At 40.3% G+C, this 22,463-nt stretch overlaps 1 protein-coding gene across 4 annotated transcripts in view; it reads right to left on the bottom strand.

Moving 5' to 3' along the window:
• KLHL4 (kelch like family member 4) overlaps positions 1-22,463 on the bottom strand; it is a 210,027-nt gene that overhangs the window by 72,913 nt on the left and 114,651 nt on the right. For 2 of the 4 annotated variants that reach the window (XM_054040751.1, XM_054040749.1), the window contains one exon: positions 22,116-22,233. Coding sequence is in view for 2 of the 4 variants with exons in the window: in XM_054040748.1 (XP_053896723.1) it covers positions 16,744-17,162 (419 nt within the window). In the remaining 2 variants the exon portion in view is untranslated. Of the gene's footprint in view, positions 1-16,743; positions 17,407-22,115; positions 22,234-22,463 lie in introns of those variants that run through there. The other 2 variants (XM_054040752.1, XM_054040748.1) reach the window with 2 other exon arrangements.

Below are 22,463 nucleotides of genomic sequence, written 5' to 3'. Positions count from 1 at the left end.
TTGTCAATGCAGGTAACTGCCCATCATGGAATTTATCAGATTATGGATTAACATGACAGTCTTAGATGCACTTTATTATATTATTATTGAAGGTAAAGATAGGAGCTTTTTTGTTGTCTCAGAACACAAATCATTTCTAGCTGTTCTCTGAACACTGTCTACTCTTTCAACATCCACTATAATGTCTGGACACCAGAGGTGGACTTATTTCCACTATACTGGACACTGTACAAACATGCAAAGATAAGATCACTGCCCCCAACATTTTATAATCTAAAATGCAGAACCTGTATGGATCAGATTTTAAGAAACTCTGAGTGAACACTTTTGCTGTGTAAACTCAGAACTGCAGCCTGATATTTTAAAAAAATTGCATTTAAAGTTAAGCTTGTGTCCCAGATGCAAGAAAATCACAATGAATGTGGCAAATGAGACAAAACACAAGAGAGATCCCCTGCAAATACAGGACATGGGTAAAATATAATTAATCAGATACATATTCAAATAATAAATATTTAAGAATATATAATTCATATATAAATTCATATGAGAATCTCTCTCTCTCTCTATATATATATATATATAATTCCTAATATTCCAGTGCAATCTAAAATGATAACATACACAGAGCCTGCGGAGCATCTGTGCTAAATTCATATTGTGTTTATAAAAAAAAAAAAAAAAAAAAAAAGGTTTCCCTGGCAACACACACCATATGAAAGATCTGAGAATAGCTTTTCTTCCACACTTAAGATTTCTTACCTTTCAGTGGTTCACACATCAGTTATCATTTACATCCAGGTATGTCAGGTTTCAGAGTAACAGCCGTGTTAGTCTGTATCCGCAAAAAGAAGAACAGAAGTACTTGTGGCACCTTAGAGACTAACAAATTTATTAGAGCATAAGCTTTCGTGGACTACAGCCCACTTCTTCGGATGCAAGTGGGCTGTAGTCCACGAAAGCTTATGCTCTAATAAATTTGTTAGTCTCTAAGGTGCCACAAGTAATCCAGTTCTTCTTTTTATCCAGGTATGTATCGCCCAATTCTGAAAGGTGCTGAATTTCCACAACTTTCATTAAAATCAATATGCATTGAAAATACTCAGCACTTTGCAAGATTGGCATCCTCTGCTCTTAACTTCTAACTTGTAAGGGGGACTGAAGCATAGCAAATGTTGACAGTCCATGCCCTCTTTCTCTGATGAAAACACTGTTACATTTTCTCTTGCAATACAATGATCTAAACAGTAGTAATAGTAAAATAGTGTAGCTGAGATTTTTGTGCCAGATAATGTCATGGGAAAAATGAGCTTTGAAGCAAAGTGGTACATTGCTCCTGTATAGCATCTTTCATGCAAAAATCATGGGTGTTTGCAAACACTGATTAAGCTTTACATTGTCCTTGACAGGTAGGTAATTGATACTTACCTTTAACATGGGTAAACTGAGGCACAGAGAACTTGGATTATTTGTTCAAGTTTATAGAGCAGGTCAACAACAAAACTTGGAATAGGCCATAACAGTTTTGATTTTAAGACCCAAATGTACATAGTCAAAAGGCATGGGATCCACAAAAGTACATACTCTCACTCTCTCTCTTGCTTCTTTATGGCCTAAATATATATTTAAATACAAATACCACAATTACAAACTGACCAGTTTACCACACACCTCATTTGGAACCAGAAGTACAAATTAAGGCAGCAACAGAGACAAAGGAACAAAAGCTAATACAGTACTGTACTGTGTTAAATGTAAACTACACCTCTACCCCGATATAACGTGACCCAATATAACATGAATTCTGATATAACACGGTAAAGCAGTGCTCCAGGGGTGAGGGGGAGGCTGTGCACTCCGGCAGATCAAAGCAAGTTCGATATAATGCAGTTTCACCTATAACGCAGTAAGATTTTTTGGCTCCCGAGGACAGCGTTATATTGGGGTAGAGGTGTACTAAAAAAATCAAGGGAAAGTAGCATTTTTCTTCTGCATAGTAAGGTTTCAAAGCTGTAAACTTTTGAAAAAACCATAAGTTTCAGAGTTACGAACATTTCACAGTTATGAACAACCTCCATTTCCAAGGTGTTTGTAATTCTGAGGTTCTACTGTAGCTGTTGCACCACAGAGAGCGATAAAGAGAAGGAAAGAATGACTGTGCAGTCCAATGTTTAGAGGACCCACCAGGGAGGTGGGAAAACCCAGGTCCAGTCTCTCTGCTCCAATCACTCATCTGTTAGTTATGCATTGTGGAGCTGCTGCAAGGGTAGAGACTGAAGAGTCCCCCAGCAGACTATCTCATGACTCAGGGGCTAGAGCACCTCTCATGAGAGGTGGGAAACCCCTGTTTAAATCCTTTCTCTCACTCTAGCAAGGCAGCCCTTCCATTCCCCCAATTCATTTCCTAAGTGTCTGGGTAGTCATAGCCAAGCACTTGAATGTGAATCACTCTGGGGCTTAAGCAGGAGATAGGTGGAGCAAAGTTGGGACTCAGAGGCCTGAATCTTAGTATTTTCTGGTGATGCAGACTGCGTTAACAAGCTGAGGTATGTGTTTTGGTTGGCTGTCTATTTTTGGTGCTGGCCCATGTTTCCTAAGGTAAGAAATGGCAGATAATAAATTAGCTTTATTCTTTACATGATTCACCAGAGCACTTGTGTCAATACTTACAAGCTGAGTCAGCCATTCAGGTCTGTTGACAATGTTACAAAGAAAAGTTAATGTAACATTTATTAATTTTTCTGAAGGCTACCCCTTTAGAGAAAAATCATGGCCAGAAATTCACAGTTCCATTGGAGCTATGTTAGCAGAGGGCTGTGGAGGGCGAACCCCCTGCAGAGGCACAGGGCATTCTGGGAGTTCCTGGGATCCAGTAGGTTTGGAGTGACTTTTACATAGGAGTGAACCCCACCAGCTTAGCAGTATGTTACAGGAGAATCTTATCGAAGAAATCCCTTTCCATTGGTTGTCATGCGGGAGGGAATGATCTGCTTCTCATTTTCCAACATTACCCTTGGTTCTTGCCCTGCCTATCTAGCTACATTTGTTCCTGTTAAATTGTCTCTGCCTTAATTCTACCACTTTTGCCTCTCAGAAATTAAATTACGTAAAGGGGATTTTCCTTTAGTGCAATTCTAGGGGCTGTGGGACAGTGTTACTCTTAACCTATGCTCAATGTTTGGTTAGTTGCTGCTTTTTACTAGCCTCATACTTAGTTCCCATCTCCACCCTATTCTCCTACTGTGACGTTATCTGATTAAAATATGACTATATAGATGATTGTTGCAACCATTGTTATATATTTGCAACAAATCATGTACAAAATGTGGCATGTAAGATGTCTATGGAAAGGTTATGATTTGCTGAATATGATTATGCTATTTGTATGCATTATAATTTTTGTATTTGAAATCATGAGTATTGGCGCTATACCTATATTTCAAATGTTTGGGCCCACAAGGTATTCAGCCTGCACATCTTGAAGGGACTATTCAAATTAATTGGCTCATCAAGGGACACTTAACTCACAATGGACCATGGGAGACACCTATCTACAGATAATGGACTTTCCTGCTATGACTAAGTGAAACTATGCAGTGACATGTGACTTGCCCATGTGACTCCAATCTCCCATCTTTTACCTCTAATTTTCCACCAGCTATGCTGAGGGCTTTGTTTGAAACAATGGGTTTCCCTCAACATAGCAGAAACTATAAAAGGCCCTGGAAACACCTCCATTTTGCCTCTTTCCTGCTCCAGCCTCTATTCTGCTCTAGCCTCTGGACTATGAACTTATACTAATGGGAGCATTCTAACCAATGGACTGAGGACCTTCCAGTGATTTGGAAGTAACTAGTGCCCTATTTAACCCCATGGGTTGCCCCAGGAAGTTATCTGGGCAACTACACAGACTTTGCTTGCTGCAATGCCAGACTTTGATCTCCGATCTCTGACTCCAGCCTGACTCTCACCCTGATTCCTGCCTCCTGATTCTAGCCTGGTACTGCCTCTGATCTCTAGTCTCTGATTCTAGCTTGATTCTAACTCTTGCCTTCTGATTCCAGCCTGGTGCTACTTCCTGTCAACAACTCTGGCCTGACTCTGACCCTGATTCTTGCTTACAGGATCTGGCTCTTGTGATTCTTCCTACCTCTGCTTAGCGACCTGGTGTGCAGGCCTCAACCCAGCTGTGACCACTATGCCAGACTGCCTGCCTCCTGGACCTTTACATTCTACCACTACAGAAATAGAGGAGATAGAATTTGAGCCTTAGAACAAAATATAATTTAACTTTGTTGGTCAACATCCTCACCTAGATGTGATTCACTAAGTGCCTAACCATATCTATGATTTCTGCCTCCATAAGGCAGAGCACTCAAGACTTGTATATTTCTTCTGTGCTCTTTGGAGATGCTCCAGAAAGACTCCTTCCCAACCCGATGGCTGACACACAACTCATATACTTTCAGTCAGCTCTGTCTCCTTCCTAGGGTGGAAGTGAAATGTAACACCTGGGGTTCTAGCAACATTAGGGAAGACTTCACCCCCAATAGTCTCTAACTCCTCCCCAATGAATTTTTTTTTCTTTTCTTCTTTTGTTCACTCCACATTCCTAGGCTTTTCTCTTTCTTCCCAAGCAAGTTTAACTGGGTGTTGCTGAGCTTTGAAAGCTATAGCACAAGAAAGGGAAAGGGACAGGATCTGTAGAGGATTGCTCAAGAGGAGAGGTAGGAAGAGTTTCCCTTCCATTCAAGCTGTTCATCAGATTCTGATCTCAAAACTTTAGGGCCCTATTCTGCACTTGGCCCAACCCTCATTAAGATTAGTCTGTTCAGTGTGGTCAATAGCTATATTGTCAGAAAGTGGGTACTGTGCCTCTTGCTGACAAATAAGGCTAGGATTTGGCTCTATTTGGACAGTGGTTTTCCAATGTTAAAATTATTTTCTGTTTATATAATCTGAGATACTGTATAGAGAGGAAAAAATCACAAGAAACTGACATTTCCTTGAGTTCTGTCTGTGTGAGTATTCCTGCAAAGTGGAAAACCGCTCCTTGCAAATAACAGGTCATATGTTAAAAATGTACTTTCATTTCAGACTCACATGATGCACTTGTTTCCTCAAAGTTTCTTGGGTTTTCCAGACCTTCGTTTGATAGCACTTAGTGGTTTTAGCAAAAAAAAGGCACATATTTCAGATGGCCTGGTTTTCTGCAGTGATTGCAAAGACTGGCTAGATATGTTAACACTTGTAGGTCAATGGTATTGTGCAAAATTATACAGGTTACCTTCTCATAACTTTTTTTAGAATTAGAGATTTTGGTCCCAGAGTTACTGATTTTGAGGAGGATATTTTTAAGTAATTGCAGACATATTTTGACAATTTTTTATAGTGATGCAAGTTAGCATGTCTATTTTAATGAAGTGGCAGCACATTTACCTTGAGGTGTAGAACATCTGAATTCAAGAACAGATTTGAGTCTTATACTTGTTTTTGTATATGTATACTAATTGTTGCATTTATACACCCACTGGCAGTCAATACATAAGTAAAAAGCAACAGAGGGTCCTGTGGCACCTTTAAGAATAACAGAAGTATTGGAGCATAAGCTTTCGTGGGTGAATGCCCACTTCATCAGACGCAAGTCATAAGTACATAAGTAGTACACGTCTTTCTTTTAAGTTTACCCATCTCATGGTATGCATATTATGCTCCTAATGTCAATGGAATTATCAATCAGAAATAAAGACTGGTGGAGTCTCCTCCTTTATTTCCTTTTTCCTCTTCCTTGAGCAATTGAAAACATTCACTTAAAGGAATATACAAAATTCCAATTAAGGATTTCTAATACCAGCCTATTAAAACTAATCTGTTAATTAGTGAGCCATGTTCATGGGGTCATGTAAATTGTTCAGTGTAAAAATTCTTTTGAGAATTGGCCAATTGGAGGAGTATGACTGTCTTTGCTTGAACATCCTTTTGTATATGGTACATGGAGAATACTGAAGGCAGTTATGTGGCTAAAACACAGTGCATCACTCTGAAAGCGTACCCTGTTATGTATGACACAAGCACAACAACACTGGAGACTCCAGTGAACAGTCTATTTGTAGAGGCAAGCGTTGAAAACTTATAAGAAAAGGTAAATACTAATTCATAAAAAGGAAGCTTGAAAATCGTGGTGTCAAATTTACCAAAAGAGTAGGTTTGTCATTCAGTGCTATAGATTTCCAGAAACCTCCAGAATAATTCTGACCACACGCTTCTTCTAATACTTACGTTAATTTTATTTTTATTCTCAGTTTATAAAATTTCACCAATGCATTTTTCTTTACTTATTTATATTTGCACGTGATTTTTAGCAAAAATGTCTTATCTTGGTAAGGGAACTTAATATTAAGAACTTTTTCACAGTTCTCGGGGGGAGGGGAAGGGGAGAGAGAGAGAAAGGGCCAGATCATGGCCATTCATGTGTATCAAAGCAAGGGTTACTAGAGTGTATATGTAGGGCCCTACCAAATTCACGGCTGTGAAAAACACATCATGGACCATGACATCTGGTGTCCCCCATGGAATATGGTCTTTTTTGTACTTTTACCCTGACCAGCATTTCTCAAACTGGGGTCCTGACCCAAAAGGGTGGGGTGGGGAGAATCATGGTATTGCAACCATTATTTCAGAGCTGGGCAACTAGAGGACGGCAGCTGCTGGCTGAGGGCCCAGCTCTGAAGGCAGCAGTGCAGAAGTAAGGGTGGCAATACCATACCATGCCATCCTTACTGCTGTTGGCACCAGCGGGGCCTTCAGAGCTGGGCTCCTGGCCAGCAGCTGCTGCTCTCCGGCCGCCCAACTTTGCAGGCAGTGCCGCTGCCAGCAGCAGTGCAGAAGTAAGGGTAGCAGTACTACAACCCCCCTACAATAACCTTGTGACTCCCCCCCCCCCACAACTCCCTTTTGGGTCAGGACCCCTACAGCTACAACACTGTGAAATTTTAGATTTAAATATCTGAAATAATGAAATCTACTAATTTTAAAATCCTATTACTGTAAAATTGACCAAAATGGACCATGAATTTGGTAGGGCCCTATGTATAAGGTACCCTTTATGCCAACGATTCGTACCATTGCTCTCAGATCAGGAAGGGAAGCTACCTCTGCACAGTCCCTATTTCCCACCTCCCACTGCAGCTCCCTTTCACACTTGCAGAATGAAACATTTTGTCTTCTTGCTCTGAAATGACTTTGATTTTGTGAAAATGAAATGTTTTGACCCAAAATGATTTTTTCCCCTGAATATTCCTTTACAGAGAATTTCTAAATTTGGGGGGGTTGTTCGGTTGGAATGAAGCCACATTTTGAAATCTTAAAATCCTTTTTGAAAAGGAACTTCCATCTTCTGCAAACTCTATAATTTTTCTCCAATATAATAGTTAGACCTTTGGTATAGTTTAGAGTTTCCTTTTTCACTTAGAAATGATGAAAGCATTGTGTTCAGAATCTTAACCCTTCCATTTTATTTATGCTGTTTTCCAAACCTCTTCCTCTGTCTTAAATGACTGTAACATGTAGCTTGCCTCACATCCAGTAAACGCTTTTAAAATCAGTTTTCAGCTCTTGATGAAGATCAGAGGCAAACTATTTCTTGTCTAGCCACATTTTTAGCATTCTTTATTACATTAGTGAGTATGTCAAATAGTGTTGAAAGGTTTCCTTTACAACACTAGAAGTTCAGAGAAAGCATGGGATAAAATAGAACAGCTAATGGCTTCATTTAAAAATAAAGGTTGCTGCTGGATGAGATTAGCAATAGTAGTTTCTAAACTTTGCCTGAAGCATCAGGAAATTGTTTTACAAGTCTGACTCTTTACTCTTGGCAGGGAACTAGTCTCCTGATGAAGTATATTGAACACAGTAGTTGCTCACCTGTTCTAATAAATATATCACGGTCTATCCATGTTCTAGTTAAGGTTGGAAAGTGAGTGCCTTGTCATTTTTATTCTTCTCACATTCTGCATTGAGACAGTTACTGAGTAGCCTGCTCAAATAACTAAAATAATGACATTTTACAGAACAATACTGTCTTAATTCCTGAGTGCTATATTCAATTAACTCATCAATTTTTCTTTTTATTTATTATCAAGCATTATTAACCAGTCTAGAAATTTAAGTTCAATACTCAGAGTTGTATTCTCAGTAAAGAGGATTTTTTTGGCCTGAATATGCTCAGTTTAAAAAAAAAATAAAATCATATGTTCTCTTTTCAAAGAAATTATCAACTCTCATCCTTTTTGATAGGAACTGATCTTTTGCTCCTGAGAAATTAAAATGACATCATGTGTCACTGAATGTCTGTTGCAAAATGTATATGGCCGTGATGAGTGTGTAGTGTGAAAGCATCCCCAAAAGGGTCCTTTATTAATAAGAAATGTGACAGACTGTGCCACTGGCAAATGCCACATTAACTAAGACAAAATTATATTACTCTGAACTGGCAATTAGGACCAGAGAACTCTAATTGATTTATTTTCCATTGTTTAATATTCTACACTCTCCCAACCTGTTGGGATATTGCAACAATCAAATGGATAATTCTTTCATAATGTTCCTACCTGAAAAATGTCAGCTGAGGCTTTTATCTGATAATATCAGATATTTATTCAAAAAAGAAAGAGAACTGTAGTGCTTGTCTACCATACTCACCTCCAGTGTGCCCCCTTGTGTCAGGGTGTGATTTTGCAGGGATTTTTGTCTCTGGTGCCCCCTGCAATTCATCTTTCTTTGTGCACCACTCAGTCCTCTAGCTGAGAAGTTGCTAAACTAACCCCCTTCTGGGGCAACAGATGTCCCAGTACAGTCTAAAGTCCTGAAGAGAATCAATCTCTCTTCTGGGTCTGGTGCATAACCCCTTTCTTGGGGTTCCATTGCCTCTCTCCAGCTCTGGTATGAAGCCTCTTAGATCTTCCAGCCTTCAACAGCCTCTGGCACTTCAGCCTTTCATAGGATCTTGTCTGCTCCCTGTGGCTTCTCTGATCAGAGAGAATTTTCGTGCCTTTTCTGGGGCCTCCGTGTCCACTAAGTTATCACCCAATACCTTCCAGCCCCACACCCTGTGGTTGAGATATAATTAATTAAGTAATCTATTGCATCCATTTCATAATTAACCTCTTTCCAGACTGTGATTGTTTTTATCCCATCACACATTACCTCCTCCTCCTCCTTTAAACAGTACCCATTGGGGGTACTCTTTGGAGGTTACTGTGCTGGTCCAAATTCCTGTTCTAGTTCTTCCTTTAGTTCATGCACCCACATAACCCATAGATCTTTTTTTCTTGCAGACTCTTTTGATAGTATTCCTCCAGCTGTTCTTTGTCTTGTGACTTTTTGTATGGCCTGATCAGCAGTCAACAATCTGTGTACCCTGAGCTTTCCCCTCATCCTTTTCTGGTGTCTCTCCAAGGTGAGAATCCGGTTCTGTCGTTAGTGCAGCCTCCTCTGTCTTCTCACTGAGGGCATCCTTTTCCCAGAGGTCTACCCAATTTCCTTCTTTTTCAAGCCCACGGGTGTTTGTTCCTGGGTTGAAGGGTCCAAATTATTTTGCTACCCACAACATATCCAGCCCCTCTTTGAACAGTTGATATATGGTCCAGCTCCATCTTGGTTTGGATCAGTTCCTGTTCCTATTTCTTTTCTTCCATCATAACCTTCTGCCAGGAGGCCTTCACTTCCTCCACCTCTCACCTCACCTTTTGTAATTGTATGGCCAGGCATTAAAGATGCTTTAAAGCTTCCTGTTTGTCCTTTCAACATCTCTTGCATAAGCTGTCTGGTCTCTTAATTGCACCTCCAGGCTTTGGAGACAACTGAAAACCTCATCTTTGACTCTTTCAGCATTGCCAAGCCTGTCTGGTGTGTCTGATTACTTCCAGCCTATTCAGCAAGATTAACCAGCCCTAAGCCTAGGTTTCTGGGCCAGCATTACCTTGTCATCTATCAGCTCAGTGATATCTTGTGTTGTATGAGGGTCATGAAACACCACTAGTTTTGGCCAACAATTACAGACCAGGAGAGGTTCCTTACCACCTCAACCCTCAGCTGGCCCTGCTGACCTCATACTTCAATGTCCACCTCCACAATCAGGTACATGTGAATCTCACCATGCATACAGGAAATGTGTACCAGCAAGTGTCTCCCCACCTTTATTATTGTTGCCCTGGATTAACCAGCAGTCAGAGTCGTATTCCATTAGTCTAGAGGATTTTATTACCAGTTCCCTAATCTAATGGCTTATGGTAGGGTTCAACCCTATTATGGGAACCTCCCAGTCCACAAACAAGGCTATAATAGCATGCCAGGTAACTGCATTCCATATGAGGGCAGTTTCTTTTTATATAGCCATACTGGCTATTACAAAAACAGACCACAGGGCGTTCTTGATTGCTGCCTGAAGGTCCGTAATGGGTTTATGGGAACTTCTGAGGTGTTGCTAGCTCCTCTTGTCCCTGGGACTTAGAACTGTCTAGAAATTTTTCTCCTCATGTGTTGCCTTTGCCCTCTGGGGCTTGGGGTTCCCCTTCATTCCTCCTCTCTTGACCCTTAGCTTTGCCCATCTCTTGAGCTGTTCAATGACCTCAGCATCTAGATAGGCCTCTTTCATCTCTATAACCTCTCTGGTGGAGCAAGGCCAAAACCTTTCGACCCAACTTTGGGATCCAGCAGGCAAGACTCATTAAAACTGTTCTAAAATTATTCACTCAGATACTTTATCCAATGAGTTCCTATCAGGATGCAACCACCATGTCATCAAGTCAATAGGCATTGCCCTTTGGGAAAGGCTCTGCTCTCAAGTGGTCTAAGATAGCCTTCTTCACACATAACACAGCCAAGTGTCCATGAAGTTATTACCTAATGAATCTTATCCCACACTCTGTGGCTGAGATGCATTTCATTAGGTACATCGATTGCACCTGTGCTATAATTAACTTTCCCTTTTCAACCTGTGATGGGATTCACCCCCTCCTGAGTAGCTATGAGAGAGATACCCTCACTGTAATAGATAATATATGAAGGGTCTACTGCCCTACAGTATAGATAGATGTCTATTAGGGAGAGTGAAGAATAAGATTTGTAATAAAGTTTCTCTGTGTGGATGGCATACGTAGCTGACATTTAAATGAGTTTTCAGTCTTAAACAAGAAATCTACTACACATTTCTTATAAGATACTTCAGACTATTCTCTCAACATTTCCTCAAGTGGAATCTCAGAAACTTCAAAATCTTTCAAAATGAATTACCAGACATAACTGAAAATTGTAAATGGAAACTACAGAAAATACATTGCCTCAATAGAGAAAGGAGTCCTACTGAATATATACTTCACCATACTATACACCAGTACTAATACTTTCAAAACCACCTTACAATTTAGAGGGAAAATTCCTACTGAAATTAATGGGAGTTGTACATCTAAATTTCCAAGGCTGAGATTTTTCAAAAGCCCCATACCTGGACAGTGTTCACATTTACCCATAGGTAACACATAGTGATATCATAGACACCACAGTTCTCTCTCTGCTGAAAAATGGAAATAGCTGTGATATCTTGCATACCACAGTTAATTCTAATTCTCATATACTGTACAATAACCTGGATGAATATAGTGTTAAACAATACACAGGTGGTGTGGAATAATACATCTCTGCTTTTGTAGATACTGTATGCTTCCACAGATCCAGATACATAGTCACATCTATCAGGCATCAATTCCAGATTAATGTTTTCATAAAAAATATAGCTAACAGATATTTAATATCCAGGTTATATATTGGTTTGATGTGGGAAGTTGCCTACAAAATATTATCTGGAATTTATTTGTTTAGTCAATTTTTGGTTTTCTACAGGGATCACTCTTCGATAGTCTATTTTGTTAATTTTAATCTGTCTTCCAATTAGTGTGTAATCTAAGCAGCCTTTGCATTTTCCCTTCTCTAATCACCCTTCTGGTATACTATTATGTATGTATGTATATTTTTCCCCTCAAAAACTTGACTTCTATAATGTAAGTAGCCTCCATTTATCAGACTTTCACTTCTGCATTTTATCTCTGTCCATATCTGACATTAGAACTAAATTTCTGTTAAAATCTGTTAGTGCCCTTCCCCCTAATTTTGCCAAATTGAAATAAGACTGTCCATATAGATTCTGATACCAGAATAGATATTTATTTTTAAAGTGTAAGGAAAATTTTACCATGTATTTTAGAGATGCTAACCTTTTTAAAAATTAGGTATTATCTTCTCAGCTTTTTGGAAAGCTCCCTAGTGTTTTTGGCTCATAGTGTCTCAAAAACAGCTTGGCCTAAAAATACCAAGCATTTTATTGTATTTGTCTGCTTGAAGACAGGTGCCTCCACGTACTTTGAAAGAGTTTGCTTATTGAATAAATTAGGGTTCCTGAGATTGAGAAATACCAATTATCAGCTGTTGTAGATATATCTATATAGATTTGGAAATATATTTATCTACATGACACAAAGCTGTCTCTTGAGCCCAGAACATTCCAGAAAAAAGGAATGGAAAAGAAATGCTTATGTGTCCAAATGTTCGCTCAGGACTTCCTTTGATCTCTCTGGCGTCACTGCCATCTCTCTCTCAGGGCTTGACTGCCTCAAGGAATTGTGGTCTTTCTGAGGCCCAAGGCTGAAGTTTATTACTGTCTTCTGTAGGCACAGACCTTTACAACTAGAAGACAGATGAGTCCTTAGGAAAAGATGAAAGCTTCAAACACCCTGGCCAGAACTTCAGGTTTGAGTCCATTTGTTTTTTGCAGGAAATTTTCACCTAGATTCCATAAGAAGTGGTTTCAGCAGTTCAGGCAATAGTTACTAGAAGAATACCTTTGGTTCATGACAGTCTGCCAGCATGTCTGAGATAGCAGTAGTATTCACCAGGGCCTTAATTTAAAGCCCAGTGAAGTCCCTGGAAAGGCTTCCACTGACTTTCAATCAAGCGGCAAGTGTTTGGTGGTGTTTACAGTTTATCTGCATCATACCATCTTCCAGGTATATCTATATGATTGGCCACAATCCCCAATATTGCACTGGAGAAGTTCATGCCTGTCACAGACTTGATTCCTCTTTAAAGATCTCTGTGAGTAAATACAAGATCTACCTTGGCACCAACTCAGGTTTTAACTAATATAAGGGCTAAATTCGAACCAAGGACAGATTCCAAGATCTCATCCAGACCGTGGACACAATAGAAGGCCAGTGAGATTTTTATCTGTCATTGCTAGGCTTGATGGCTGACTGCACCTTTATTGTCCCTTCTACAGATTTGCAGATGCAACTCTTACAAGTATAATTGAAATCAGTATGCAAACCAAGCGTTGATAGCTTGGACATTATAGTGTTTCTCCGTTAGCAGATCAAAGACCCTCTACTAGGACACTGCCAGACGATATCTCGAAGGGAATGGTTCTCTGAGCTTGTTCCTCTGATAATGACAGACACAAATGTTGCCAGTCCAGGTTGGAGACCACATCTTGGGCCTTTTATTAATCATGGTCTTGGGAGAGCTAAGGAGTCCAGGCTCTAAATAAATTTGTTGGAATTGAGCCACTCAACTGGTTCTCAAATATGGACATGGCAGAATAGTTTCTTGGAGCTTTTTTGCTCTCTCCAGAAATGATCCACTGAGTTTTCTTCTGAGTCAGTACTTTCCTCTGATGTCATGGCTGCTGGATTTCTAAAACAAGATGTCTTTTTTTTTTTCTGAGACCAAGACAATCATATTAAAGTCTCAAAACCTATCCATTAGGAAGAGTTACACTGTCAAATGGAAGTGGTTTCAAAAGTCTGTTTATGGTAAAGGTTTTGACCTGGTTTCCTGTCCTTTCCCATTTATCATAGAGTTCTTACTGACTCTGGTATGGTCAAAGTGACCCTTAGAACTCCTCCCCTCTTCTTTAGCGTCAGAAGCCCTATTTGTAGCTGGAATCTAGAGAGGAGCAGAGGGATGGTTAGAGAAATCATGGTACTTACACTTTCTGTGTTTTGAATACTGGGATTGTGCATACCTCCTGATTGCTACCTACTATAGTATAGTGATCCCATGGCTATAGTATAGTGATTCCAGGTGCACACTTAAAGAGTATGGCAGCAAGACACTTCTGTGGAGGCATTACACTCCTAAAACAAGAGATATGGTTGATAACGCCTTTTGTATGGATTCAGGCGCGGATGTGAAATTTAGAGTGTATGGCTGTGGTAATCTGCCATAGTTTTAACAGTGTAGTAAGATGTATTAAGCAGATCCAGAAGACTGAGTGGGACTGATATTTCAGAAGTCCTGAGCATTGGCGGTTCCCAGTGACTCCAGTTAAAATCATGGCTTTCTAACATCTCTGGGGAAAAATCAAGTCCTTTGTGGTTTAAGATGACTGCTTTCATAGGTAACTGAACAACTAGAGCATTAGAGAGCAGAAAATGTATGGGTCAGTTTATGACAGCAACAACCTCTATTGGTAACATAGTAAAGTCTTTGTATTTGTTATGAACTGTAGTGCACCTAGTATTTAACGTCTACTCTTGCAATGACAATGTGAATTAGTGTGTGTGGTTTGTGTATAGTGTTGTATGGCATGGAAATAACATACGGGGGGGGGTTGATGATGGAAATTGAGATATGGGAGCTAAAGTAAGATTGCTTGTATGTACTAAAGTAAGATTGTTTGTATGTATTAAAACTTATTTTAAGTTATTCCTCCACCCTTGAAGTTAGATTTTATATTTTCAAGTTTAACTGGCTTTTTTAAAACATAAAACAAAGCAGAATCTTTTCTTAATATTTCTGTGGAAAAAACAATAGCTTGAATAGCTGTATTATTTCATAAGAGGCTTATATTTGTAAAAAATTGATAATCTCAGTATAAAACTTTTCCAAGAGACTGTAAAAGGAGAAGGGTCAAGAGAGATTTGTTTTCGCTGTGTGCACATACTAACATATGCAGTATATTTTTATGTAGGGGTTTTTTTTAAGAAAGAAGTAGACTTTAGTACTTTTACAGATTCTTGAAATGACTCATTGGCTGAAATGTTAGGTCACAGAATTTTGTCACATTATGATAGAATGTTCATATACAAAAGGGTAAATATTGTGACTATATTGTTTTGAGAGACAGATCCTTAATAACTTCTCTAATTGAATTTGATCATTTGTTGTTGTTTTTTTTCACTTCAGAGGGACAGAATGTCAAAATGTATAGTTTTTTTTTTTAAATTTGATGGTCAGTAGTTTCACAAAAGTCAGTGGACACTTCTCTGATTCAATACATTTCTTGTTGGCAGTGTTTTCATTCACATACTTTCTCAGCAAATTTATACTTAGACTTAATTTTTAGGAAATGTTGACTTTTTTTTTCATAACAGTTCAAATATCTAGTATTATCTCAACAAAATATGTTCTGACCTTATATTTTAGATTTTTCATACCTCTTACAAATGATTGACCAAGTTAACCTGCATACACCTAATTTTATCTGATCTGATTGCATTTGAGAACTTCAGTGACTTGTTTATATACACTGTTCCCTATTTGATTTTGTTTTGTGATTAATTTGTATACTAAACACTGCCTGCTAAGATGCTACTTGAAATGAAGTTTCAAGCTAAGAAATTTCAGAATGCATCTTCTTTTGTACAGACATATTTAAGTCTGTATGTGCCAGATGTCCTATATGCCAGATTTCACAATTTGAACAAATAACTGCTAAAAATACACAAACTGTCAACTGTGTCTTACTGACAGAAACTGTCTCTAGGTAAATTAGTCTTGCATTTTCATTAGTGTAAATTTTCCTGGTAGAGTGATAGCAAACCCACAAAATACAACAAATAAATTGCCATGTTAAAATATACACTTGATTGGATCTAATTTTATGTGGTATTGTAAATAATGTTGGTATCTGCTTAGAAAAAATCAGCAAAAATAAAATAAGCATATTACATGTCACCCTCAGTCAAATGACTTGTATAAATATCTTAGCCCTCAATATTAACATTTTAAAATAACTCATACCCTGAGCTTCCTGCATTAAGATCTCATAGCTGTAAGTAATATTTCATTACCTGAGCTTGCAGAGAGTATTTAGTCTCTCACTGTAGCAAATTAGCTGTGAAGGTAATATAATTTGAAATGAACCTTTTCAAAGCCATGCCAAGTAGGTTCCTTTCCACATGGTTCAAGGTTAATTATATTTATCAAGAGGGCAGTAAAAAGGGGCAGTGAAGATGCTAACAGACTGGTGGCAACAACATAATGGGTGCGTCTCCAACGTTTTACATTTCTCAAAGTTGCAGTTATTGATAAAATCAGAATGAGGACTGTGTTTTGTGATGGATCGTTTTTCATTGTTTTTATGCATAACAAATTAGGGCAACAAATTGACATGCTTTTTGGAGCTGCTATATGCAGTAACAAAGGAAACAGTGACAGATTTTATTCATTAGGAGCTAGATCTCAAAAATGAAAAATGCGAAGCATAAAATATATAAAAAAATGCATGGCAAGGCTCAGGTTCATTTTGAACACTTTTTTGTTTATAAATATTCTTTATCAGTCACATCTGTATTTTACAGTGCAAGTTCAAGGAATGTAGAAGGCAACTCTAGTTAAAAACAAAGACATTATTTAGGAATATTTGGATTGGAGTATAGCTTTCACAGGACAGACATCTAAAACTCCTACCTCTCAGTGGATTCATCTGTATTTTCGTCTGTGATCATCTGCAGCTCCTGTATATTTTTACTTGAATCTTCTTTGACACAATTTTCCTCTGTGCTTGCTTTGGGGATATCCTCATTTGCTCGCAGCTGTTCTATGAGGTTTTGTTGATGCCAGGTTTGAATAGATCGGTGGTGCACAGGGGTTGGACCTGGCACTGGTGCCAGTATATTGTGGTGAACAGGACTGTTGTTTTTCTTTAGCCCATTTCTGTCCCGAGAGTGGCTCTTCAACCTATTCTGAACCGGTGTCCCTCTATGCTCATATCCTTCCTGAAGGCAGCCTCCAGTGCCTGTGGAACCTTGAGAGGGGTGACTGAACCACCTCCAGCGTAGCCTTAGGATCTGTTTCACATCAAACTCTTTCTTTCCAGAAACTGACATTTTTGCAGGAAAAAAGAACAAAAGCCTATTCTTTTAGAAAGGAAATGGATTCTTTGTTATCTCTTGTGTTTCAGCACCTCTTCTTAAGAAAAGACAACAAAGGAACAAATACCAGTAGCCCTCTTTTTTTCTGACTAATATACTGCTAGCACTTCAAGCCGATGCTAAGCTGCTGTTAACTGTATAGGTGGGAATCCATACTGACAGGATGATGAGGTCAGACCTTAAACAAGTAAATCAGCTTAGCACAGGAAAGCAGCTACCATAACACTACCCAGCTGCTAAGCTTACATACAGCACTACAGCACAGAGCTCTCAGATATAACCTAGCCTCACATGATCCTAAGGGATCTTAGGCAGCAACTTAAGATGCAGAGAAGCACATACAAATAAAGTGATAAGATCTTGTTTCCCATGAGGATTTGCATGAAGCCTGCTAATAAACAATACTGCATTTCGCTACAAAATTATGAATGGTGAACTACTTATGTGGATTTTGCTAATGATTCACTGTGAAAGTATCCTGCAGCTCACATTTTCCTTAACAGGTTTACTACATTTATTGCAGTAGACCTCACTTTACTATGTGAAATATCTATAAATAACCTTAAGTGTCAAAGTGCTTACCTAAAAGAAAGTGAAGTTTCTTATTTAAAAAACATTGTGCCATAGTGTATGAAATATTTTTTTAACTAGGGATAGCATTTTTGGTGTATCGGTCTGACTAAGTGTGGGTACGAGAAAAGGAAGAGCTTATAAATATTGGAGGAGAAACCCTCCCTAAATGACCATATCTGTGAAAAACACAGTGCTTCCTGGCTAAATTCCTGTGTAAACACCCTCTTGCCCTTGTACAGACTCTGTAAAAGGGTGGGATTTTTTTTAAACCATTCTTTTGATAGTGTGCATCAAAACATGTTTTGAACCAAATTAATTCTATTTTAGAGATTCTTTATTAGACAAGCATTAAATGTTCAGAACTGTGTGAAATGTATTATAAATATTAGATAGTAACGCGCACAACTTTGTGACACACAAAAACTAATAGTATTAAAAAAAGACACTCAGTTAGTCTTACTTGGCAATATATCATGTGTAGTTGTCTGTGTACCATTCTTTAAGTACTGTTTAAATAACTGCTAGTGATAGTCAAACCTCAAAAGACTGCAGTTCAGCTTGGATAAGCCCTGAGAGGTACTGATCCAAACTTAATGCAGCACTTCCCCCATCCCCAATTTTTTTGCTCTCTCTCCTCCAACTTACCTATATTGTTCTCTATTTTCCTAACATTTCTCTTTTCTTGATCTCCAAAATTTCACTGTCCAACAACACTCAGATTCTGAAATCCACTTTCCCTTTCCTGTCCTGGCCCTTAGAGTCAGGGATAGTTTAAATCCAAGGAGTATGGGGCGAAGACAAGGCAAAATGAATGAGGGATAGGATTGAAGAACCATCAGACTTTATTTATGTTGGGTCATGAGGTTTCATTCCTACTCCCAGCATCCTTGCCAAATCTAGATAGCATCAGGGGTTGGAGCAGTGTGAAATTAATTGGGAGAGCAAGGGAAGAAAGAGTTTGAGGGAAGGGGGAGAAGTGAAATAATGGAGGAGCACAAGAGTGATTTACATATATGAGGGAGGGGAAAGTAGTTATTTGCAGGTTTGGTGCTTCAGGGAATCTATCTGTACAACCTGTGAATTCTGGTTGGTATTGCAAAGTTTTTATGAAATTGCTTTATCGTGGAACGCCTCTCTATCTGTTTGTCCACCACTGCTGGCAAGGGTGTGTTACATCCTTTCCAGATAGGGGTCAATAGTATGTTGTTAGGACTCAAAGACCACCTATTCAGATGGAAACACCTGAATTACAATGGGCTGGCTAGACCTGGGGACTTCCCCCAACTTGTCCACAAGGAGTGCAGAAGTGCAAAATTCCCAAACCAGATTGAGACAGAGGACAAAGTCGGAGTTTTAAAAGGACTCTCAGAGTGGGAACTGAGAGCCACACATGAAGTTTTGGGCAGGAGAGGAGAAGGGGGTGGACTGGCCAGGTCAGAGGAGATAAGCTGAGGAAAGAAAGTTCCTTGTTGTTCAAGTGATTGCATATTTCCATTAGACTAAGTGTGTGTGCCTCGGGTACTCTGGTGCTGAAGTGATTTCCTTAGCAGTACCTCTAGGGGTGATGACATCTCTGCCTTGTTGCTTCCCCACCCCCGCAGCCCCGGTTCAAACTGAAGATATAAAAAGGCAGGGCCATCCTGCCCACCCTTCAGTTCCTGCTTACCACCCATGGTCAGTGGTCGTCATATACTGTCAATTGTTCCTCTGTGAATGTGCAGTTAGTGTTTTGCCTAGTTAATGGTACTCATAAGGGGGTCCTCAAATCCTCTTTTCTTTCTTTTCCTTCTTTTTCTTTACCTATTTCCTTCCACTGTTTATAAATTAGGCAACTCCAGACTCTGCCTGGTATGCAGGGAGCCTGTGCCTACAGCCCCTGGCTTCAAACCTTGCTCCAGAGAGGCTCGTGAGCAATGGTCTCATTCCCTGAAGTTTTTGAGTGAGGATCATGTCAGGGACAGGTGTCTCATTTGCCAAGGCTTCAAGACAAGAAACAAGAAGGTGAGAGAAGAACCACTCAGGTACATTGTTATAGAGGCCTCCCTTCACCATGCATTGTCTTGTTACCACCTCGACCGACTACAGGGAGTTCCTCTCTGCCCAGAAATGTTCCCCTGGCCTTACCAGAAGAAAGAGATAGGAGGAGATCTCCTTCACCAAGGCACTCTTCAAAGAGACATCATTGCTCAAAGCCCTCTCAGCCTCTGAAGCCAAAGAAAGGGACAGCTTCCATGTTGTCAAAATCTTTGTTGTGGGAATCCTCAGCTGCAAAGGCTAGCTATTTTGGTATCAAAGGCAGAGCACACCCTTTAGCTTGGCGCTGTCCAGTACTGCTCCCTACTGGCTCCATCAAGGCAAAACCATTGACTGTCTGGTTCCTCAGTTGGTACCATCAAGGCTGGCTGTTTCCTTGTAGCCAGCACTAGAGCTGTTGCCCTTGATCACAATGGGCCAATCAGCCCAGAGGCCTACACACCTGCAAAAGATCTCTTGAGCCCCTCAGTACCACCACTGCTGATTAATCAGACCAATAGTGTCTTCTCAGAGCTGTTGCACATGATGAATATGTTGCCTTCTGTGTCAGCATCCATTATGACACCAGTTGCTTTTTTTTAAAAAAAAAAACAATGGAGATATCCTATCTCCTAGAACTGGAAGGGACCTTGAAAGGTCATCAAGTCCAGCTCCCTGCCTTCACTAGCAGGACCAAGTACTTATTTTGCCCTAGATCCCTAAGTGGCCCCCTCAAGGATTGAACTCACAACCCTGGGTTTAGCAGGCCAATGCTCAAAGCACTGACCTATCCCTCCCCCCACTTCAGGTCTAGTACCACATTCATCTATCATGATGTCAGCTCCAATACCAACAGTAACTGCTCTGCCTCAGCATGCAGTACTGATAGCCAGGAAGTCCATTATGTTGCCACTGGTATTGCAATCCAGTCATAGATCTTGGTCCCAATCTCTGATGATGCCACCCAGTATCACACCTCCCTGGCCTGCGGAGTACTCATACTCCTCCTCAGAGTCTGAAATGGGTTTCTCAGTCTCCAACTACAGGGAATCTAGAGCATCCTCTAGAGCAGTGTTTCCCAAACTTGGGACACCACTTGTTTAGGGAAAGCCCCTGGCAGGCCGGGCCGGTTTGTTTACCTGCTGCATTTGCAGGTTCAGCCGATCGCGGTTCGCTGCTCCAGGCCAATGGGAGCCACTGGAAGCAGTGCAGGCTGAGGGACGTACTGGCTGCCACTTCCAGCAAGTCCCATTGGCCTGGAGCAGCGAACCGCAGCCACTGGGAGCTGCGATCGGCCAGACCTGCGGACGCGGCAGGTAAACAAACCAGCCCGGCCTGCCAGGGGCATTCCCTAAACAAGTGGCGTCCCAAGTTTGGGAAACACTGGTCTAGAGATGGTGACTGCTCTTGTAGGAGCCATCATGACAAGAGCAGATAGAGAGATTGGAGGGTCTGGTCTAGACATAGTTGGCCTCAAGTACTATACCAGCTCCATCACTGGCCCTCCGCTGCACTGCAGAAACCAACCCCCAAGAAGGGAAGTCTCTCCACCTGGTACCAATAGATAGTTGGAAATTGGTACCAGGCAACTGCTGCACTACAGAAATATATCCCTTGGGGGCGAAGTGTCCCTGTGTGATAGTGATAGGTTCCTTGACCTTCTGTGCAGCACCCAGGACTGGGACTGCCTATTGTTGGTTTCAGACAGCCTTCTATGTCTGCAGTTTTCAACCAGCCTCAGGAGGGTTCTAACCTGCCTTCTATGTATACATTGTCCTCATTGGGAGCAGGTTGTCACATTTCCTAATCTCATGGCAGTCCATCACCACTACCAAGTGGGTGCTAAGCACAGTGGAATCAGGATATATCCTGTGTTCCCCTCCTTACTCCCCATCTTCCCACTCCCTTTTCAGGGACCCATCTCACAAGTCAGTTCTGAGGGCAGACATGTTCTTTAGGAGCCATAGAATGAGGGCCTCCTCAGTATCTGGACAAGGGGTTCTACTCCCAATACTTCCTAATACACAAAGCAAAAGGAGTCTTAGGCCCATGCTGGACCTTCAGAACCTAAACAAATACATCAAGAAATTATAGTTCTCCATGATCTTTGCTACAACTTTTATCCCTTCATTAGATCCTGGAGACAGGTGTGCTGCCCTTGACTTGAAGGATGGATATTTCCAAATCACTATTCACCCTGGCCACAGAAAACATTTAAGGTTCATAGTAGGAGGAGATCACTTACAGTTTACAGTTCCATGCATTAGCCTATCATCTGTACTGAGGGGTGTAAACAAATGCATGTCGGTGCTAGAAGCATACCTCTGCTGATGTCCAAGTATACCCCTACTAGGACAACTGGCTGCTGTGGGACTGCTCTTGTCAGTGAGTGGAGGAAGTATCCATCAAATAAATACTCCTCCTGTTTCGATGTCTAGGCCTGGAAGTGAGAAAGGAGAAATCAATGCTAGTACCCCTCCGGAGAACAGAATTTATCAAAGCAGTCCTTGATTTAACTGTAGTCAGGATGAGACACACTCACACCTAGTATAATTGGCATATACATCACATCTTGAATAACAACAATTATGAAAGATGAGTAACCATTCTTTTCAGAATACAAGTCATGCACTGCAACAGAAAGACCCTGACCCCAGCCTAAAGAATGCT

Source organism: Malaclemys terrapin, chromosome 9 (genome assembly GCF_027887155.1).
Source record: "Malaclemys terrapin pileata isolate rMalTer1 chromosome 9, rMalTer1.hap1, whole genome shotgun sequence".
Lineage (NCBI taxonomy): Eukaryota > Metazoa > Chordata > Testudines > Emydidae > Malaclemys > Malaclemys terrapin.
Note: the sequence above shows the minus strand (reverse complement) of the source record. Positions and strands in the feature narration are given on the sequence as shown.